Below are 22,239 nucleotides of genomic sequence, written 5' to 3'. Positions count from 1 at the left end.
GAATAAACCTTTTAAGGTGTAGCTATAAATTATTTTACTTCACCAAATACCAATAATTTAAAAATTATTTAATGGCATGTTGTCAAAGAGAAAAGTGTTCACAATTTGGAGCATTGAACTAAATAGCCAGCTTGTCTATACCATTACTATTATTTCCATTATGTTTAATATAATTAACGATTTTTAAATACATATCTGCATGTGACCTTTTAAGACAACTCCTATAGGACTATATATACTTGTCATATGACAGGCTATCAGTATTCTTGTTGGTTTGTAATGAATGCAAAGTGAATATTTATTTAATTATTTATTAATAATAGAATGTATAAATAATTAGCTGCTTGGCGAAAAGATTTGACAGCAATTAAAAAGTTGAATCTGCGGGGGATAGCTTTATTGAGGAGCTCGACTTCTCTCACTACAAACAAATTTTTTAAGTTTAGTTTTCAGGGTGTTATATTATAGATTATATTTAAACATAAAATACATTTCACAAGTCTCTATTTAATTTTCTATTGGGACAAATAAAAGCAACTATATTTTAGTTTAAATTCATTAGAAATTTAAATCTATGCAACTTGCAAAATGTTCAATTTCTAAAATTTTCCAAAAAGATAAAAAGCTATAAGACAAACTATGTTCTCTTTTGTTGAGTTTAAAGATGTAGTTTCTCAGGTTCTCCGGCAATTGTTTATTCATATTGTCGCTACAACTTTGTGGCCCAGCAGAGAGACTGCGAAATGAATCAAGTTTAATGTTTGTGTTAGTTCCCTGATGCTGACAGCTTTACGGTGTTCTGCTAGTCTAGTTTATATTTTACAAACATCATGATAAAATAATAATGCCCCATTCGTACACGAGTGTATAAAAAGCTTACGCAGGCAACGTTGTAGTCATAAAAATTGCTTGCCACATAAAACGCAAATTTACGTGCTTCACAAAAGCGGACAGAAAATCACAACAACAACAACAACAACAACAAAATAAATAAGAAGAAGAATGCAAAGGACAGCAAAACAACACACAACACACACACACACACACTCAAAAATGATATCTGCCACATTTTCTTGGTCTACCTAAAATATAGATGTAAATATATCTCTAGATATGTATGTATTTATGTTTATTTTTTTCTTTTTAGGATATGACAAGTGATGTTGCTGTTACGTTTTGGATATTTTTGCTTTGTTTAATCGGCGGCTCGAGCCACCTGAGCGGCACTTGGGCCGGAAGACCCGATGAGCTGCACATAGGCGGCATCTTTCCCATCGCAGGCAAGGGAGGATGGCAGGGCGGACAGGCATGCATGCCGGCCGCAAGGCTGGCATTGGATGATGTCAACAAGGAGCCGAACCTGCTGCCAGGCTTCAAACTAATACTGCACAGCAATGACAGCGAGGTGAGTGTGTGCCAGGGACAATTTAAATGAGTGAATGAGTGAATGAATGGGTGAATGGGTGAATGGGTCTTTGTGTGTGCAACGCAGTGTGCATGATAAGCTGGACAATGTGCAAACTCTCTGGGGTGCCACTTATTGCCATCACACGCCCAACCACACGCACACGCAAACCACACCCCGCCCCACCCCGGCCCGAACTTACCCCGAACCGCCGGGCTGTCCAGAGTTCACAGTCCCAGTCAGTTTGTTTTGTTTTTACGTTTTTCGGCGCATTCATTAGCATATTTCTCTGGGGCATAGTGGCGTATTATTATGATTTTGTTGTAGTTGCGCATAATAAAGGGTATATACATACATAGTATATATAGTATGTATGTATATATACATGTCAGACTCATAATTAATGGCAATGGTTGACGGCCGGACGAGAACGGCTGAGTCGCATGAAATGTTATCAATGCTGAGCTGGGGAGTCCAATCGAGTCGAGCCGAGTCGAGCCTTGGCACCAGTCAGTTACATAAATGCCGACTGAAAACAAGCCGCCCTAGCAAACTTTTTAAAATGTATATTCGGGAGCATTACAAAAAAGAACAAACATAGAAATAAAAACTTTGCTCTTCTTAATTAACATACAAAAACTATTCTAGGGATAAATTATAGCGCTTGCTGATTATTTTCATGGCAGCAGCGGCATATTATTGTTTTAAATATTTCAAATAAAATTCATAAAATTCAATTTGAACATTTCGGCAATAATGTTAAAATAAGCAGCCATTATTTATTCTTTATTATTCTATATTTAATCTTTACATAGCAATTTTTATTCTTAAATAGCGCTTTTAATATTAAACGTATGCTTAGAATCCACTTTGTTGCGAGAATTTATAAGAAATGTGGTCGGGTTGTCTTACCTTCTAACCAAAATGTCGGCCAGTAGTCTGTTTGCGACCAAAATATTATCAATAATCAACATTTGTATTTGTTTCATGAGTTTATTTTAAAAGCATATGTTTTTGCATTCCTTTTCTATTTTTAGTTACCTCAAATAACTAGTATTTGGCTGCAAAACTTTTTTATTGACTTAAAAAGCCACCATGATAATAAAAATAATAAAAAAAATAGCCCATAAAAATTAAAGCATGCATGGAATTCGGGCATGAAAAGATATAAGTTTGCTGTCGATTCTAAAAAAAGCACAACTTTTTCCATTTGCAATGCAATTTAAAAAAATTAAGCAAATATAAATATAGTTTTGTGTAAATTCATGAATTAATATTTTTTAATTCATTTCATTTTTTATTGAATTTAGTAATACTTGTGACATATACAAATAAGTTCTTTATACAATTAATTCAGTTGTGTAAACAGTTTTCAGGAAAAGAAATGACATCAAGAGCCAATCACTTTCCACTAGAACCGGAATTACTATGAAACGGAAAAGTTATCGAATTGCTGTCATTCCGCGTGCTTCCAAAAGTTTAAATTCAAAGTTTTTTCGATTTGGACTGAATCCAAGGCTATTCAATTTATTAAAGAAACAATCATACGCAGTCCTTCTGCTTCTTTAAACGACAGTTCTTGCTCTCAATCTTTGCAGAGAAATCGGCACGGCAAAGACATGAAACCAATAGTTTTTGAGAAATACAATTCAAAATTTCTAGTCAAAACTGCGAAATGAAATGATCGGGCTAAAATTAAATGGACTTGCGAAATTACTTCGCTAATAACTTTTCTTAGAGTTAACCGATTTAGATGTAATTTAAAAACAAAAACAGAGAGCTGCTCGATAGTGTGGCTTTGGAATAATGGGCAGTATGGAAAGGAGGATTCGAAATCAACAAAATAAAATAAACTCATACTCTTAGGGGCGAGGAGAGTCTATATTATATTCTTAAAGTTAACCGATTTATATGTGATTTAAAAAAATAAGCAGAGAGCTAATCTATAGCTTGGCTTTGGAATAATGGACAGTATTTCTGTAAAGAGAGGAGCATAGGAAAAATCAACAAAATAAAATAAAATATATTATATTCTTAAAGTTAACCGATTTAGATGTAATTTTAAAACAAAAACAGAGAGCTACTCGATAGCGTTGGAATAATGGACAGTATTTCTGTAAGGAGAGGAGCATAGGAAAAATCAACAAAATAAAATAAACTCAAATTCCTAGGGACTAGGAGAGTCTATATACCAAGTTTTGTACCCAAAAGGCTAAAAGGGTATACATAGTACTAGTTTCCCCTTCGAGTAGAGGGCATAAAAAGTTCAATTGTAGTGTGCATTGAATTTTGTTTTCGCAAATATAATTGATAAGAAAAGCTGCAGACTTAAAAAGTATTTATTATAATTGAAGCAAATAGGTCCATTGTTGCTGAGCTTATCGGAAGAAGAAGAGGGGCAGACAGATAGACAACTGTATCGACTGTTGTTCATGTTGTTTGTGCTTTCCTTTACAAGTATGACTGCGACTCCCACACCTTGGCGCGAATATAAAAATATGAATGGGGTGTTTGTGGGGTTTGGGGTGCCAAGGGGATGGGTATACGTATAGTTTTGGTGCCCTGCTATTTATACGCCGCGCTCATTAGTTTTAAGTGAGCGAAAGCTTAACTACTTGTTTTGAGTCTGAATGAGGTCACTTTTTGCCGCGCTCAGCTCATCATTTGAGTTATTTTTATTCAAGGCTGGCTGACAGACGTACATATGCGGACAGATAGAAGCAGGCATACATATGTATAGTAGAAGGAAGGTAATATTATACATAGGGGTATAGTTTAGTTTCGGGTACGGCTTTGCTTCGCTTCGGTTCACTTCGCTGGAAGCCTGGGCGATGTTTTTTTGCGGCTTAGCAAACAGCTTCCGTTAAATGCTGCATAATTAGGCCCATCAGAGAGCAGGCAGGCGGGCAGCAACAAACAGCAAAGGTCGACTGGCACGCAATGTTTGCTTCGCCCTTTTGGTTGACCTACTTTGACGTGTGAAATGTCCCAAGAAATGTCGCACAAACACAAAACTATTAAACCAAAGGCGCTCACAACATGCAAAAGGAATACACTGTGGTTCCTGAGCAAATAACGGCGGTGCACTGCTAAGGCGCAGGAATGCCACAAAAACCACAATTACTCGAACAGTACATACGACTACGACTACGATGTACGGCGCAATGCAAGTCGTAAAAGCCGTTGGCATATGTCAAACCAACAAACACTTCAATGGCCTTCTCAGAGACACAGCTTGGAGAGACAGGGGACATACATACATACATACATATATAACAAATGAAATGAGCTCGAGAAACACTTGCCCAATGTGTAGCCGTACACTCATAAAACAGTTGCCTAGAAAAAATGAATATTTTCATATTCAATTCAATTCAATGTTCTAATATTTTGTATTTTCAATTTCAATTTATTCACATTTCTTAAAAACATTATGAATTATGGGAAGGATATCTTAATGTCGAGAGTCCAGCCAGCTTAGCCTTTTCTACTTAATTAAACAAAATGGAGAAATAAAAATGACAGTGTAATCGACAGTGTAAAGCGGGAAAAATTAAACAAAAAATAAATAAATAATATCTTAAATATTTCGTATTTAAATCAATTACAAACAACGGGAATTTAATTAAAAACATATTCAATTGCCGATTTAAATATGAGATTATATTTAAAAGAAAGTGTAAATCTTTATCATCAAAGTGTTGAACCATATTCAATATTAATATGCGTCAAATTCAAATAACAAATAGTTAAATATACTATAATGCATAGTAAATTTTAATGTTTATTTAAAGTTTTCTATTCTTGACTTAAATACACAAAAAATATATAAAAGTTGAAGTTTTTGTACTTGATTTCAATATACAAGAAATATATTAAATTTTAATATTTTTAATAGTTAATTCCAATATAAATACTTTGCTTAACATATCAATTAAGTATATACCTACATATATAATTTAGTTTTTAATTTAGTATCAATATTGATTGAACTAAGCTATTAATCAATATTTACAATAACAAAAAGAAAAGAAAATAGATTGGAACATTGGTGTGTAATAAAAATATGTTCTATAAAAATAAATTTGCATTACAATATGTCATTATTGAAAATGATCAAACACAAAAGAGTAGGCAAAATAGAGGGAAGAATAATTTTGTAATTAATTATTTATAATTTTTTATTATATTATTAAAAAAGACCCCTTGGCGCGAATTAAAACCCACGTCCACATCATCATCACTTCTGATTTAATATCCGTCAGAAATTCAATTTAATACTTTATCATTAAACTCGAAATGTTGAAAATATTTAAATGTACGTGTGTCCTTTTTTTTGTCAGTGTATGTACTAGTCCAGTTCCCCAGTCTCATTAGTGGAGACAGAAATATAGCGACTTCTAGCTTCGAGCAACCACTCGCTCACTCACTCACTACGCCTCTTCAAAGGTAGATGGATGGCTGACATAAAATAAATTGACACACATTTGCTCAGCAAGTATAATGAATGGAAAATCCAATGAATGGCATTCGTATCAGCACCGAGACATCGTCTCAGCCAGGCCAGCAAGGGTTACACTTAAGCCTAACTCTATTGACACTTTCAAATGTGATTTCGTATTTGATTTTATTGCTGATTTTCTCAACGGAACTCAACACAAGAAGATTGGAATTTTTTTTAAATTTCCAAATACTTAATCTTTTGATACGAATTAAAAAGAGTAAAAAGCATTTCATATATCTGCAACCTTTTTAACAGAATATACATTAATAGTTTAATTTCCATTGGCTTGAAAGAGAAATCATAAAATCATTAAATTGTTCAGACATTTTCAAATCAACTTGAATGGATGCATTTTCGTTTAATGTTCGAGCTAAATTCGAACCAATCAGAATCTAGGAGCAAAGAAAATTCTCAATGCGTGGAAGCTCTCACGATTTTGAGATTAAAGCCGTTTGGAGCTCAGCAGAGACTTAATTTCTTTGCAGACCGAAGCAGTATTTGGCAAGATTGGAATGCCGCGATTTCACAAGTTTTTCAAACGAGCAATTGATTACGAAAAGACTGGGTCCTAAAAATTTGGCCCATTGTGATCAAAAACAATTTCTAAATCAATTTCTTATAAAAGAACGTAGGAAAAGTCTCTAATAATGTGTGGAAAAGAATTCGCCACATGGGTCTGAACAAACAAATACTAATCTGTGTCTTCAGATAAGTTTAACAGTATTCCAAAGAGTGGATTTGTAAGACTCGATTACCTATAGATGCAGCTATTTTCGTTTTAAATACCAACCCTCCCTTCCCCGTCCATGTATTTTCAACTAATTTATACGAATCGCTAAGCTCCGAAATATATGCTTTATTTTATTTGAAAATATAAGCTGGCTTAGCTGAACAAAAGCCAGAAACTTAATCATACACACACACACGGGGCTATACTATATACATAAATTAGCCATTAAATGTGAGAGCCGCAGAAATGTTGATGCCAACTCCATGGCTGGGCTGAGTGGAAACTATGTACGAGTATGTATGTTAATATGGGCGCCAAAATCTAATCAATTTTTCAATTTCCCATACTTGCCAATAACAACGACGAACACAGTGCGAACCTGGACTGGGGGCTAGTGTGATGTACAATCTGCTCTATAACAAGCCACAAAAACTGATGCTGTTGGCGGGTTGCAGCACCGTCTGCACTACTGTGGCAGAGGCTGCCAAAATGTGGAATCTAATTGTGGTAAGCATTACTTGTATATAAAATGTATCTGCATGAGTCCCATTGCCAAACCAATTTTGTTTTTCCAGCTATGCTATGGAGCGTCTAGTCCTGCGCTATCTGATCGCAAGCGCTTTCCCACACTCTTTCGCACACATCCCTCGGCCACGGTGCACAATCCAACGCGAATCAAGCTGATGAAGAAATTTGGTTGGTCCCGCGTGGCCATCCTGCAACAGGCCGAGGAGGTGTTTATATCGGTGGGTGAACAGTCACAACAAACTCTTGCCCGATTACTTAAAAGAGAACGTTTTTTTTTTTTTTTTGTATTTATAGACTGTAGAAGATCTCGAGAATCGCTGCATGGAAGCTGGCGTCGAAATCGTAACTAGACAATCATTTCTATCCGATCCAACGGACGCCGTGCGGAATTTGAGGCGCCAGGATGCGCGCATCATTGTGGGCCTATTCTACGTGGTGGCGGCGCGTCGTGTCCTCTGCGAGATGTACAAACAACAGCTTTATGGGCGTGCACACGTCTGGTTTTTTATAGGTAAGCCCATATACTATAGTGCCACTACAAATGTTGTACAGCTGTTGTAAACTTAATGGTCTTCAATCCGCTTATGCCCAAGGCTGGTACGAAGACAACTGGTACGAGGTGAATCTGGAGAATGAGGGCATCACCTGTACAGTGGAACAAATGCGCATTGCCGCCGAGGGGCATCTCACCACAGAGGCCCTCATGTGGAATCAGAACAATCAGACAACCATTTCAGGCATGACCGCAGAGGAGTTTCGGTTAGAATCGAAAGTATAGAATCGCAATACTCTGGTTAATAAACAATATCTCCCTTATATATATAGACATCGACTGAATAATGCGCTCATTGACGAGGGATATGACATAAATCACGATCGCTATCCGGAAGGCTATCAGGAAGCACCGCTGGCCTACGATGCAGTCTGGAGTGTCGCTTTAGCCTTCAACAAGACCATGGAGAGGCTGACGCTGAGAAAGAAATCGCTCAGAGACTTTACCTACACAGACAAGGAAATTGCAGATGATATATACGCGGCCATGAATTCGACTCAGTTCTTGGGCGTATCGGTTAGTGCTCCATAAGAATTGCAATACTTTCAATAAATTACACATTTCATTTACAATTGTAGGGTGTGGTGGCGTTTAGCTCGCAGGGCGATCGCATTGCCTTAACACAAATCGAGCAGATGATTAATGGCAAGTACGAGAAGCTAGGATATTACGACACCCAATTGGACAACTTGACTTGGTTAAATACGGAGCAGTGGATAGGTGGGAAGGTAAGTCAAAGGACAGCCAAACGCAATATGAATAAGAATGGTGAGCTTTTGGTTTCAAAGCATTTTATTGAAATGCCAGTACAGTAATTATTTGAATTGTGAATGTTCGCTTCCGGTTTCCTAAATATTTCTCTCATATTTATAATGACCGAAAAAAGTACATACATCGACCGAATTGTTGACTTTCTATTAACGAGCTAGAAACAGCTATAATATGGCTTAAGAAATCCCTATAAATAGCCAGAAACCCCGCTGAAAAATAGCAACAATAGCAATTATATGTAGCTAGAAAAAACCGTCAGAAACTGTCTAGAAAACCCACTAAAAATATATTTAAGAAACCCGATTTAAATTGTCTAAAAACACCGCTATAAAGAGCTATAAGGCCCGCTAAAAAATAAATAGAAACGCAGCAGCCAACGATGGTTGCCGATCCAGCTTTCAAGAGCCCTAAACAACGCAGCTCTATTCGGCATTAAAAATATTCCTAGAAAACCCGCAAACCACAAGAAACAGAAACATTGATTTCGTTACAGAAAAGGTTGCCGACCCCTTAATTAAGAAGTTTCACTCCAAACATAAAATAAACTTATTTGACTAGGAGAGCGTCTATAAAAGGAACGTCGTATAGACATTTGTTTTCAAGTCTCGTTAACTGTGACGAACTGTCAGACAGAAAGAAACTCTGTGATTATTTAAAGAAAATCAGACACAAGCCAAAATGTCGGTGGATAGTGTTATAGATGTCCGACAGGGTTTTAGAGGGCGACCGAGTCGAATCTCTAGTTTTCTGCAACGGCAACTGGATCATCAGAGCACCGAAAAGGAGCTGTATTGGTATCCCAAGAAGACGTTGCGTAGAAAAGATGATTTGAATTTGCAGAGGCTGCCTACGATTAAAGGACATTATGAGTTAGCCGAGGACCATCGCATTTACTATACAGGCTCGGAATATCATTTTCCACGCCTTCGTCACTGGACCAAACATATTTATGATAGTCGCCGGCAAACCTATTTATCGAGAACCCCACAACATTGGGTCTTCACATGCATCTATATAATACTCTTTCTGATCTTCATGCTCATGTTTACAACAGCGGTCTTTCTGCATTTTATCGAGGATTTGAACTTTATGGTGCCGTCGCATTTGCAAAGTACACCGTTGGTTAGTTTTGCTCCGACCGGTTCTGAATACAATTATGAAAAAATCAAATACAATCCGAAAGACGCCGGCGACGTATTTGAAATGAGATACAAAATCCTCACTTTTTTGAGCAAGTCCGGTAAGGATATCGGGAATAATAAGCGATTCGGACCCTGCATAGCGGACAAACAATTCGGCTATGATAGCAACGAGCCATGTGTGTTCATAAAAATTAATCGCATCATTAGTTTCAAGGCAGACCCCTACACCCATCCCGACGAGCTCAGTGTAGACACTTGCGACTACAAATCGTATCTGCTGTTCAAGAAGATACTGTTCAAGCAACCGCCCGATCAGCGAGCAGATCGTGTCTGGTTCACCTGCACCACCGAGCCGAACCCATTTGTGGAGCTCGAATACCATCCCGAACCGTTCATACGCACCACATATATTGAGCTGAGTCAAAAGGCACTGTACTACAGCGACAGGGATATGCATCGGGTCATTGCCGTGCGGGTCAAGAATATGCAGTTGAATCAGAGGAATAAATTCTATTGCCAAGTCTGGGCCAAGAATATTAAGAAATGTGACAAGGCCTACGGCAATATAGAATTCTCGATTCTGATAAGCAAGAAGGAAGATCGTATTTTGTTAATGTCAACAGATTGATTAGAGTGTTTAAAATATTACAATAATCGAAAATATATATATGACTTGCTTTCAACTGATATTCTTTAACGATATATTGGCAATTGGTTGGGTTTCGAGCGACAAGAGAGCATTCTTCAGGAACCTTTAACACTATTTGTTACTTGCTGTTCATTTATATGCGCCTGTTACCCTGCTGTTGGTTTCGTTACAGAAAAGGTTGCCGATCCAAAAATTCACAATTCCCTCACATAAGAACTATAACTATAATATTTATACTTTTTCCGAGGTTTTGTAAAAATTAATAGTCACGTTTTCTGCGGTTTTTGTTTCTTTTAAGGTACCCCAAGATCGCACCATTGTCACCCATGTGCTACGCACAGTATCTTTACCGTTATTTGTGTGCATGTGCACCATCTCGAGTTGCGGAATATTTGTAGCCCTAGCTCTCATTATATTCAACATATGGAATAAGCATAGAAGGTAAGTTATCTCTGTTCTCCCTCATTTATTGAAGAACTTCTTCGCTAAGAAATCGTGTGAACACTTTTCAGGGTAATACAATCGTCCCATCCTGTATGCAATACGATCATGCTATTCGGGGTCATCATTTGTCTTATATCAGTCATCTTACTGGGCATGGACGGACGCTTCGTTAGTCCAGAGGAATATCCAAAGGTTTGTTTTCAAATCTCCATAAAGAATGAAGAATGAAGAATGAAGATAATACTTGATTGCAGATTTGTCAAGCTCGAGCTTGGTTATTATCCACCGGTTTTACATTAGCATATGGTGCCATGTTCAGCAAAGTCTGGCGTGTGCATCGTTTTACAACAAAAGCAAAAACTGACCCGAAGGTATATGCTCAATTCTTAGCTCCACTCTCTCTATCTTGCTGAATAATTGTTGTTGTTTTTGCAGAAAAAGGTGGAACCTTGGAAGCTATACACCATGGTTTCGGGCCTCTTATCAGTAGATTTAGTGATATTACTCTCTTGGCAGATCTTTGATCCGCTGCAGCGTATACTCGAAACATTCCCACTCGAAGATCCAGTATCTACAACTGATGATATTAAAATACGTCCAGAGCTTGAACATTGCGAAAGTGAACGTAACTCCATGTGGTTGGGTAAGTGTCCCAAAAATCCTTAACTAAAGATCTGATCTAAAATGGAAACTGTATGTTGACAGGACTCGTGTATGGCTTTAAGGGCTTGATACTCGTTTTCGGCCTATTCTTGGCCTATGAGACGCGCTCGATTAAGGTCAAGCAGATCAACGACTCCCGATATGTGGGCATGAGTATTTACAATGTGGTCGTACTCTGCCTGATCACAGCGCCTGTGGGCATGGTCATTGCATCGCAGCAGGACGCATCCTTCGCTTTCATTGCACTAGCTGTGATATTCTGTTGTTTCCTAAGCATGCTGCTGATATTTGTGCCAAAGGTAGTTGACTCTCCATTGCTGCACAGACATCTATGTATATATATATATATATTTATTTTCAATATAGGTCATTGAAGTCATACGACATCCCAAGGATAAGGCCGAATCAAAGTACAATCCTGACTCAGGCATATCAAAGGAGGATGAAGAACGCTATCAGAAGCTGCTGACAGAGAACGAGGAACTACAACGATTGATATCACAAGTAAGCCCCACAGACAGTCTAGTCTCTCAAATAATGCCAGTCAAACCAATTCATTTGACATTTCACAGAAAGAGGAAAAGATACGGGTTCTACGACAGAGGCTCGTCGAGCGAGATGTAAACATGAAGGGCACAGAACTGAATGGTGCCACAGCAACCACCTCGCTTGCAGTCCAACCACAGCCTTCTTCTTCTATCATCAACACCAGCACACATCCCACACCCGCTGCCACACTCGCAATCACACAAGGTAAGTGCCACGCCCCCCAATACTAGTACTTTAAAGTAGAGACTTCTATATATATTTAGCGATAAAGCGATTTGTAGTTTCCAATATACTCGTACTTAGCATGCAGCTCGATTTAGCTTCATTTACCTAACAGCATTATTTGATTTTTAACCTAGAAATTTTAGCCCTATTCGTGGGTATTGACAAAATTGATTGAACGCGCAGCACGGAGTTCAAAGGTTATGCCTCAATTGTATTTAATGTGTATTTGTGTGTGTGAATGTGTGTTGCACCAACAAAGCATCTAAAGAGCACAACAATTTACTTTTTAGCACTTTATTTTCACTTTCGCGGACATTTTCACGGTTGATTTCTTAAGTAAGTTGTTTTTAAATAAAAACATTGAAGATCTTTTTCAAAATAGTCTATTAAGGAATACTTTCTTAATAATATTAGAAAATATCTTGAAAAATGAGCAAGGGAATTGTAAAAGCGTTTTCAAAACAAACAACAAAACCCAACGCTCTTATGAGAAGACAAGCTACCCCATTTCCCCATTTGGAGTTTAAATTATTCAAAACCCTCCCAGCTCTTAATCAATCAATCAGTCAGGATAAACGGTTTTATTCCTATATAGTCTTTAACTTTTCTTAGAATTGTCGGGTTGGGATAAAATTTAAAATGAAATTATTGTAATTTATTTCATAACGTAATATTATGTAGCTTTGGAATTATGGGCAATATTGACCAAATTTTTAAAAGGGGGCCAAATCAAAAAATTATTAAATAAGCTGGTATAGCCTGGGGATAGGGAGAATCTACGTTCGTTTGTATTTCAATCAAAGAGTCCAAAGAGATTGAAACAAGCTCATCTAAGATCTAAGCTTTCTATTAAATCTTTCATTTGAAATGATTTTTTCATGGGTCACCTAATTCAACTTAATACTCTTTAATATTTTTTTAAAAATATTTTTATACAAGTGATTTGTTTAATGCATTTGCTGGCATGAAACCGTAAAAATTTCTTTTTGCAAATACTGCCCTACACTTTTATGTTGCTTGACAACTAGATGTTAATTGTCACTCACTTTTCTGTAACTTTTTTCTAGAAAAAAAGAAATGAACTTCCCATTCTAAATTATTTCCCATATCTCTTGCAGATACTCATGAGCACCGTACATGAAAAAACTTGTCAATTTCCTTTGCGTGATAGGTGAACTATACAACAACAAAAAAGTAAAAAAAAAACAAATAAAAAAAATGCTAAAAACAATTAATATTCTTAAATTGAAGAACACAAAAAAAAAACAAAAACTTTGTATCAACTTTAAGCTGAGCTAAATAAGAATTGGTAGCAGCAATTTTGTAGATTAAATGAAATATGTATTGTACCTTAAAAGTGTTAGCGAGTACTTAAATTTAAACGAAATATTTCTAACTTACAAAACGACATTAGAATGTGAACTAAGCAAATTGTTAGGCTTTAAAGTTAATGAGAAAAACAAAAAGAAATGATCACAAGTAGTCAAGTCACAATAAGAAATCATGTTAAAGCTAATAATTTTAAAATGAAAAACCAAAGATTGTTGTGTTAGTTTAGTACGTCCTTAGTACGTCCTTAGTTGAACTTAATTTCCTGAACTCTCTTGCTCAGTGCTGTCTCCTAGAGCTATTACATAAATGCATACTTAGAACTTGATTTTCGAAGTGTTCTTTCTTCGGGCCCATGCGGCCTTCTACACAGACACACTAAACTCTAGACTCTTTCAAAGATTTACTCAGCAACTTGTTTAGTTTCTAAGTTAGGTGTTAGGTCTTTTGTAAGAAGCATTAGTATATATGTATGTACTTATTATATATGAACTTGGGCTGTCCAAAGTTATTTTTGAAGTCGTGTGTGCACTCAACGCAGTTTTAATAGTTTAAAATATTTACCTAAGTGTTTGCATAAATGAAAAAAAAAACAAAAACAAAAATGATAGCAAATCTTAGATAAACAATGACCTAGCATAGCGTAGTCCCGAAAAATTTACGATCGATTACTATATTATTATTATTATTATTATTATAATTATTATAATTATTGTATAAATCATATGGGTGGGTATTGTGCTCAAGCAACGTTTTTAATTTATGCATACTGTTCTATGTATGTTTGTGTATTTAAATGAAATGAAGAAAACGAAATTGAGAAGCAAAGGAAATTTTTGAACATACTGTAAGTTCTAAAATTGCATTTATAAATTATATAAATATATATTATACACAAAATAGCAAATTAAACGAGAAAATAAGAAGAAGATGATGAAGAAGAACGCGTCGTTATTTAAATAGGAATTGAAAAAAATTTATTTTAAAACTGACCTATTGACGATATGATAAAATTATACGAGTATAATATAATGGTAAATGGTAAACAAAACGAATTGGAACCTTTTTTAAATTCAATCACTCTAATCCATCACGAAAAGTGCTATAAGAAACATACATAGACAACATCAAATTCCTACGAAATGAAAGACTTTAAAATCTAAGCCGTTAAATGAAATAAAACTATACACACGATTATGATGATGATTATGATGATGATGATGATGAAGATCAAGACGAGATGAATGAATGAATGATATATATACTATATACACACGAAATAAGATTTTTCACACATATACACAAACACACTTACACACACACACAATTAAAAAATACATACATCTAGTACATTGATATTGTTAAGAATCGTTGGAATTTGTAGTTTAATTGTATTTGTAATTCAAATAGGAAAAGCTGCTAGGGTAGAAGATGTAACTTTAAATATATATATTGTATATAGTGCATTAAGCTAGTGTCAAACGATCTGAGCCATACACACACACGCACGCACACCCAAACACACACTTGTATGCATGTATCTGTGTGTGTGTGGCCCGTATTTCTATCGAAAATGTATGCACTCCAGATGTTATTTACGGGCCCCCCCCTATTCCATAATTTTCCGTTTCCTGCTTTACCATCAATACACACTCACTACACACTCACACACACACACACTCAACCCTACAAACACAGAGAAGAAACGATCGACATCTAGATCCTAAGAAAAAAAATAAACAAAAAATAAACACAGTTTAGCAAAGCTAATTGTTGTATGTATAAACTAAATAAACCAGATTTATTTAAACTTAGTAAGAAGGAAAAAACAAAACAAAACAAAGAAAAAATACACATTTAAGAAGCGAAATGAAATCCAGACAAATTTGGTAGCAATATAAAGTAAACAAACTCGGTATGTTCTTATGAGAGTAACATTAACGAATTAATTTAAAGTTTAAAAGCAAAATATGAGAATTTTACTGAAAAACACAGCAACAACAAAAAACAAACAACAACAACAACAAAAAAACATGAATAAAAATGTGTAATAAAAAGAATTGAGTAAACAAATCCTCGTACTAGTCGCATTATTCTTTTTCTTTAAATTTGAATTTGCATTCCAAAACTCAGAGCCCCGCTTTAATTGTAACAAGCGAACAATAACCTAATATCAATTCATTCATATTCATAAACGATGAATCGAATTTGCATAAATCTCTCGCTTCGCTCCCGCATTTTATGGCTCCAACAACCTCGTCGTCCCGACGTCTGGCTCCACCTCCCCTGCACACATAGTGGGTGTTGAGGGATGCGCCCGACAAGACATGCATAACGAGCTCACGTTTTGTGCAATCAGGCACGAATTACACGCATATATTGAATAAGGTGTGTACCATAAATATATATAGCCAAGCAAATTACTCCTCCATTTCCACTTATCTATTAATTTCTAGAAGCCCAGCTCTACTTAAGGGGATGAAATAAAATATTAGTTACGAAATTGAATACAAATATAGGGAAATTTTGATTATCGGTACAGTCAAGGAGTACCTCTCAGATATAAGGCGATGTTCACCTAAAATATGCCTCCATTTCCACTTTTATCTCAAACTCCAAAAGTCCAGCTCTAGTTAAAATTTAAAATTAAAATTTGAATTGAATTAAATTAAATACAAATACATATCTGGCAGCTTTGATAATATAACTAGAGAATTCTTCTCTAGAAGCCCAGCTCTACTCAAAAGGTTTAAACAAAATATAAATTGAAAAACTAAAAATATACTTTAGTATTTAGCGAAACTATTTTATTCTGGGATTTGATCATCTCTGAAGGTATGAACTTTTCAAATAATTTATAAATATCGGTAGTTTAATTTTCTAGCTCCTTCCAATATTTTCTTGGCCTTTTTATTTATTTAATATTTTAATTTCTGCCCAATTGCCATGAACTGAAAAGTCTCTGCTAATTGCTGATCTGTGCGCTATTCTTTCGGCAGATTTGATTGGTATTTAAGATTAGATTTTGCATTCAATTAAAATTCAATTTAAAATAAAAATGATAAGTTGAATAAAACGAATTATTTAATAAAGCCAATCCTTTTTTCAGTGGCATAATTCGATAAGTATTTAAAAAATTTGCTTTGCTAAACCTGCAAATAATTTGCACAAAAAATTGTGTTAGTTAAGCTTTAAAAGTAATTCCCTAAGAAGTATTTGTGCAAGAAAAGTATACTGTGATTTTGAAAAATTAAAAATATATTTTTTTTTGCTCTTTAATACTGTTGCAGTTGTTAAGCAGATTAGAGAGAAATTTAAACGATCTAGCCATTCATCTTAAACAATACCTGTAGGAAATGTTATTTAGAAACCTATATAGTATAATATATTAGAAACAAAGGAAAAGAAAGAAAGCTATAAACTTTAAGACATGCTAAACATTTATTTGAATTTAGTTTGTCAACTTTAAGCTTTTGTGTTAATTAGAAGAAATGTACGAGAACTCGTATTAATCATTGCCGTAATATCCAAAATACATACTTTTCCTGTCATATACTCGTAATCATGAATCGCACATTATTTAAGGCTTCAGTTAATCGTTGCGTCGCGTCGCGTTTGTCTCTCCGAGTTCAATGAGCAATTATGCCAAAAATAATGCGCTTGCTGTCCAATTGCCGGCGCGTTGTGCTTTATTTTTACTGTTGTGTGTGTGTTTGTGTGTGTGTGTGAGTGTGAGTGTCGGGGCCACTTCCTTGCTTATCCGTTAATGGCAATATTTGTTGTTGCTGGGAAGCTTCAGCCTCAGTGCGCGTGTATAACACATTGTTGCGCGTGTATAACAGTTTGGTGGAGCTTTCTCACAACCAGCCCATATCACATATTAAGCTCGACTCGCGTCTCAGCACTCGCAGTCTGCGCGCTCAGCTCAAAAGGCAAAGAAGCTCGCCCTAAACGAACGAACGCACGAACGCAGAAGAAGTTTCTTTTTGTGTTTTTTTCTAATCTTGAAGATGCGTTCATCTCTTAAATTGCTGGCCCTGGGCCTTTGCATTATCAGTGTGTGGCACATTGCTGCAGCTAAGCTGGAGGAGAAGTTCGCGTGGAAACAATTGATCTTCGACTGGCCAAGTGCCGAGGCGGAGCAACAGGCCATTAGAAGCGGCCACTATGTGGTTGAGAACAATCTGCCATTGGGCGTGGAGCGCTGGCAAGACAAAATCTTTGTCACTGTGCCAAGGTAAGTTTTGACAAACCGTACTTAGTTTTATTTCAATTTTTTTTCCTTCTTTTTTCCCACTCTTTTTGTTGTTAATTTAATTGTAATTGAGTCGCTGCTTGGAGCTGCGCTTGCGAAAGCAACTTTGAGGAAACCGGTTCCTATCCATCGATTAGTAGTTTTCTTATACGAACAGATGTACCACTACTGATTTGAATTTTAAATGCTAAATGCTTATATGCAAATTTATTTACATGGTACCAATTAATTATACAGTCAAGACAACTACTACAATTGCAATTTAGAGGTGCCCTTTGTTGAAAACTCCAAGCATCAGCGACAAACTATTTAAGTCTTCGTGTTGTTGACGCAAAAAGTCAAAACAGCGTGACGTCAGCGCCACGGGGGTTTCCAGCGCGAGGTTGTGGTCTCCGCTTCAATGGAACTAGCCAAAAACATTAACGAAAAACAAACCATTTGTGTCATTTTAATTATGCACAAATATTTCAATCGAAATTCTAGATAACAACCATGAGTACTTTAATTAAAGCGATGGCGCTAATTTAGATTCTCAGGATTTGCATGAATGCTAACAGATTCTAAAAAATAAAATAAAAAAGTCGTTCAAGTCTTTAAGTGAATGAACGATTTTTTGTTTTCCAAATCAAGAATTTTTTCCCCCAAATAAAAATGCATATTATTTGCAATTATCAATATCAGTCCAAATTAATTCTGGCAGCATCGAAAACTGTACTATTTTTAGTTTTCCAAATCAAGAATTTATTCCCCCAAATAAAAATGCATTTTATTTTCAGTTCAAAGAACTTTACATCTATAAAAGCACTTTTCAACTGAAATCAGTTTCAGAATCGTAGAATTTGGAAATTTAAAGGGTTTTAAAAAATGTTGAATTTAAGTTAAGGATTTTATAAATTTATTTGAAAACATCGCTATGTCTAAAAATATATCGATGGTTAGGTTCTTAAGTCGTTAATATCTTATATAAAGTCTTCTCATATTGATAAATAATTCATAAAAGTAATTTTCTAATTTAGTAAATCGCTTCTGAATTGCATTCGGACTTCAACATTTCTGAAACAAACGTTCCCCTTAAGATTCATATTACTATTTTCTTTTTAAATTAAAAATCATATTAACTATTTAAACAGGTTATTCTCCAATCAACCAGCTGGGGAACACATTTTTTCACAACTTTATTATTGCTTTTCATGAACAGATTTGAAATGTAAAAGAATTATGCAATCCTACTTTAGAATTTTTCCATTCAAATCTGATGATAAGGCCGCCTTGTCGCAATAACATTGTTCAGATTTATTTCCAGTGCATACTTATGTTAATGCGTCTTCTGCCGATTTCATAACAAGAACTTGTTCTTCACGTTTTCAGATGGAAGGCCGGCGTAGCCGCCACACTGAACTACATTGATTTGTCAACCACGGAGAAGTCTCCGAAGCTGCGTCCATATCCCAGCTGGGAGGCCAACAAACTGCCCATCGATGTGCAGCCGCAGGATCAGAAGACGCCCTCGGGCGGGCGCCTTGATGCCGAGAAGGCCAAGGATGCTGGTGTGGAATTGCGCGATAATTCGACAATTATATCGACATTCCGCATTCAAGTCGACCAGTGCGATCGTTTATGGGTCCTGGACACTGGTCTGGCCGATATTCTGGGCAGTCCCAAGCAGATAACGCCCAACGCTATATTGGTGTTCGATCTGAAGACCGACAAGCTGCTGCGTCGCTTCACAATACCCGCTGCTCAGACCAAGGAGGACACATTCTTTGCCAATATTGTAAGTACAATAGGGAGTTTAAAAACTATAAAAAGGATATCTTTTGTGGTTACCTTTTCGACTGATTCTAATTTAAAACTACACATTTAAGTTAAAATTAATTAGAACATAATAATATATAATTTGTTAAATTAAATATTTCCTTTGCAGGTTGTCGATAGCGAGCGCTCGGAGTGCAACGATGCCTTCGCCTATGTGCCCGATTTGGGAGCTTATGGCGTCGTCGTTTACTCCTTCCGGGACAACAAATCGTATCGAGTGAAGCACAACTTCTTCCACTTCGATCCCCTGCAGGGAGACTTTAATGTGGGTGGCGTTAATTTCCAATGGACCGATGGCGTCTTTGGCTTGGCTGTGGGTCCCATGCAGCCCGATCACTCGAAGGACATTTACTTCCACGCCTTGGCCAGCACCAAGGAGTTCAAGGTCTCGAACCGTGTGCTGCAAAACGAAAGCCATGTGACTGGCGGCGATTCCTACTATGATTTTAAATATGTCGGCGATCGCGGCATGAATGGACAGTCAACCGCGGAGGTGTACGACAAGGAGACAGGTGTTCTCTTCTATACTCAAGTGAATAAGGATGCCATTGCCTGCTGGAATGTGAAGCGTCCATACACTGCGGATACGCAGGGGCTCATCGATTCCGATTCGCACACCTTGGTCTTTCCCAACGACATGAAAATCGATACGGAAGGCACTGTCTGGGTCCTATCCGATAAGATGCCCACATATCTGTACAAGGAACTGGATCCGTCCACTGTTAACTATCGCATATTGATGGGAAAGAACCGCGATCTAATTAAGGGAACACCTTGTGAGATGTAGTTGGTGATTGATGTGCGTATTTTAATGTTTTTTATATATACATATGACATTGTTTTTGGGCCTTAAAACTTTTCTTAATAAAGATGTGACAAAAAGTGTAAGTAACAACAGAATTTCTTAGCTTAAATATCGGATTTCAGCAAATTGTCAGCCAGTTGCACCTTTTCACCAGGCTTAAATGCTGGCATCCCCAAATAGGGGCAGGTGGAGCACCGAAAGGCGTCGCCGAGGTAGCACTGCAAGTAAACAATGGAATAATTTAAACAAATCAAATCGAGGTGTGCGAGATGGTTCTAGAAAGAAATCTTGTTACAAAAATAAGCAAGAACTGCTCGGCTGTTTATGTGTTCAATATAAACAAATGATTTGTTGGTTTCTGCAGTCGACTAATAGATACCCTATAAACAATGTAGATCTTAAATAAATTATAATTTTGAAACGGCAATAACAAATTATATAACGCCTAGACAACTAATTTTAAAAACAATCTCTAAAGCGTTTAGTCACTGTTATCTGCGCTCTAGAAAGTTCTAATACATATCTCTTAGCTAGACATTTTATCAATTTTTCGATTAAGTTAAGCAAATAAATGTGATTAGAAAGCAGGTGCTTTGAAATCAAAAACTAAATCATTCCTATGGCACAGAATAAACTGTTTTTAGGATTTATATTTAATCTTCTTATCTGCATTACTTACATTTCCGCAACTAGACTTGGCATTTTCCGTGGCTGTCTGCACTTGCTTTTCACTTTCCAATTCCTCGGCCAGGCCGCATGAGCAATTCTTACAAGCCTTGCGCTTCCCAGTTGTGCTGCAAACTATACAAAAAATAAATATAGTACAGAACATTCTAGCAACAATAATAATCGAGCTCACCTTTCAAGGCACTTGGATCCGGCAACTGCTTGTCTGCTTCGTCGAGCAGCTCCTCCTCATCAATGAGTTCCTCCTCATCGCCGCTGATTTTCCACACGTTCACAGCGCTGGTATTTTTCTTGAGAAACGACAAACGGGCCGAGGAGCCCACCTCATAGCCCGGCTTCTCGGCAATCAACGTGTCGGCCTCCTCCCGGCAATTGATGAACCCGGACAGCTTAATCTCCTGCAGCAAACTGGAGGCGGGGCCAATGTAAGCCACCAGATGAAGCTTACCGCTCGGCTTGAGCATGTGGAGTAGTTTTACATAATTATCAGTCAGCTGAGCGCATTCTATCACAATCAGATCGAAACTGGAGTTTGCATAAGAGGCTAATAACGTGAGAAATAAGTATAATTGATTATAATTACAAATAAATATGCTGACTCACACAGCTGCATGCAACTTACAAAACGACAGGCGATGGACATTTTCCAATGCCACCTCGCCACCCGTGGCTGCCTTTATCTCCTGCACGCGTTTGTCCACACTGTCGCTGTCAGTCCATATATAAAGGGTTTTATCCAATCCCTTAAACTGTTCCATTCTAACGCTCTTCTAGAAAATTGTATAATTTTTAAGCACGAATATTAAGCACCGCTGCCGAGTATCGCAATAAATAGTGTACAACTGTCTGGCCAGATGAGCGGCAATGCCTGCCAACTTGCTACAAATTGCAGGCTTGTACTTGCTGGCAACGCCAAATACTGATAACAATTCAAATTTATAAAATATATTTTACTACATTCATATGTTGAGAGCCCAGTTTGGCATTTATTTTTTATATACATAAATAACTGGCACACATACTTGGAAATTTCTACCCTGACCTAAATCAATCAATAGCCTGCACCAATTGCAGTTTCTCACGCGCCTCATTAAATATTAACAGCAGGACACACGTGTCGGGTTAAATTATAGCTAACAGCACTAGCTCGTGTACATTGAAGCTATAATAGGAGTTAATAATTAA

The 22,239-nt window shown here is 36.6% G+C and overlaps 3 protein-coding genes across 3 annotated transcripts; 2 read left to right on the top strand and 1 right to left on the bottom strand.

Annotated features, from left to right (window-relative positions):
* The first annotated feature begins 1,150 nt into the window (after window positions 1-1,150).
* Window positions 1,151-13,369, top strand: LOC115626356 (gamma-aminobutyric acid type B receptor subunit 1). Its single transcript, XM_030521707.1, has 15 exons — window positions 1,151-1,405; window positions 7,012-7,146; window positions 7,215-7,385; window positions 7,462-7,678; window positions 7,761-7,926; window positions 7,993-8,236; window positions 8,299-8,448; window positions 10,581-10,723; window positions 10,795-10,918; window positions 10,981-11,097; window positions 11,162-11,369; window positions 11,432-11,688; window positions 11,756-11,893; window positions 11,962-12,142; window positions 13,282-13,369. Exons 1-15 carry the CDS (start codon window positions 1,151-1,153, stop codon window positions 13,302-13,304), a joined length of 2,529 nt encoding a protein of 842 aa, XP_030377567.1. The 3' UTR covers window positions 13,305-13,369.
* Window positions 13,370-17,415: 4,046 nt separating this feature from the next.
* On the top strand, window positions 17,416-20,462 carry LOC115626637 (protein yellow). Its single transcript, XM_030522047.1, has 3 exons — window positions 17,416-17,729; window positions 19,116-19,521; window positions 19,672-20,462. The coding sequence occupies exons 1-3, from the start codon at window positions 17,503-17,505 to the stop codon at window positions 20,347-20,349; spliced, it is 1,311 nt and encodes a 436-aa protein (XP_030377907.1). The 5' UTR covers window positions 17,416-17,502; the 3' UTR covers window positions 20,350-20,462.
* On the bottom strand, window positions 20,345-21,938 carry LOC115626639 (anamorsin homolog). The gene is made up of 4 exons (XM_030522048.1): window positions 21,677-21,938; window positions 21,227-21,598; window positions 21,047-21,168; window positions 20,345-20,585 (listed from the first exon to the last, which is right to left on the bottom strand). The coding sequence occupies exons 1-4, from the start codon at window positions 21,810-21,812 to the stop codon at window positions 20,472-20,474; spliced, it is 744 nt and encodes a 247-aa protein (XP_030377908.1). The 5' UTR covers window positions 21,813-21,938; the 3' UTR covers window positions 20,345-20,471.
* Window positions 21,939-22,239: the final 301 nt, after the last annotated feature.

Source organism: Scaptodrosophila lebanonensis, unplaced genomic scaffold (assembly GCF_003285725.1).
Source record: "Scaptodrosophila lebanonensis strain 11010-0011.00,11010-0021.00 unplaced genomic scaffold, SlebRS2 tig00000085-arrow-pilon, whole genome shotgun sequence".
NCBI classification, from domain to species: Eukaryota; Metazoa; Arthropoda; class Insecta; order Diptera; family Drosophilidae; genus Scaptodrosophila; species Scaptodrosophila lebanonensis.
This window is presented reverse-complemented; position numbering and strand designations above follow the sequence as displayed.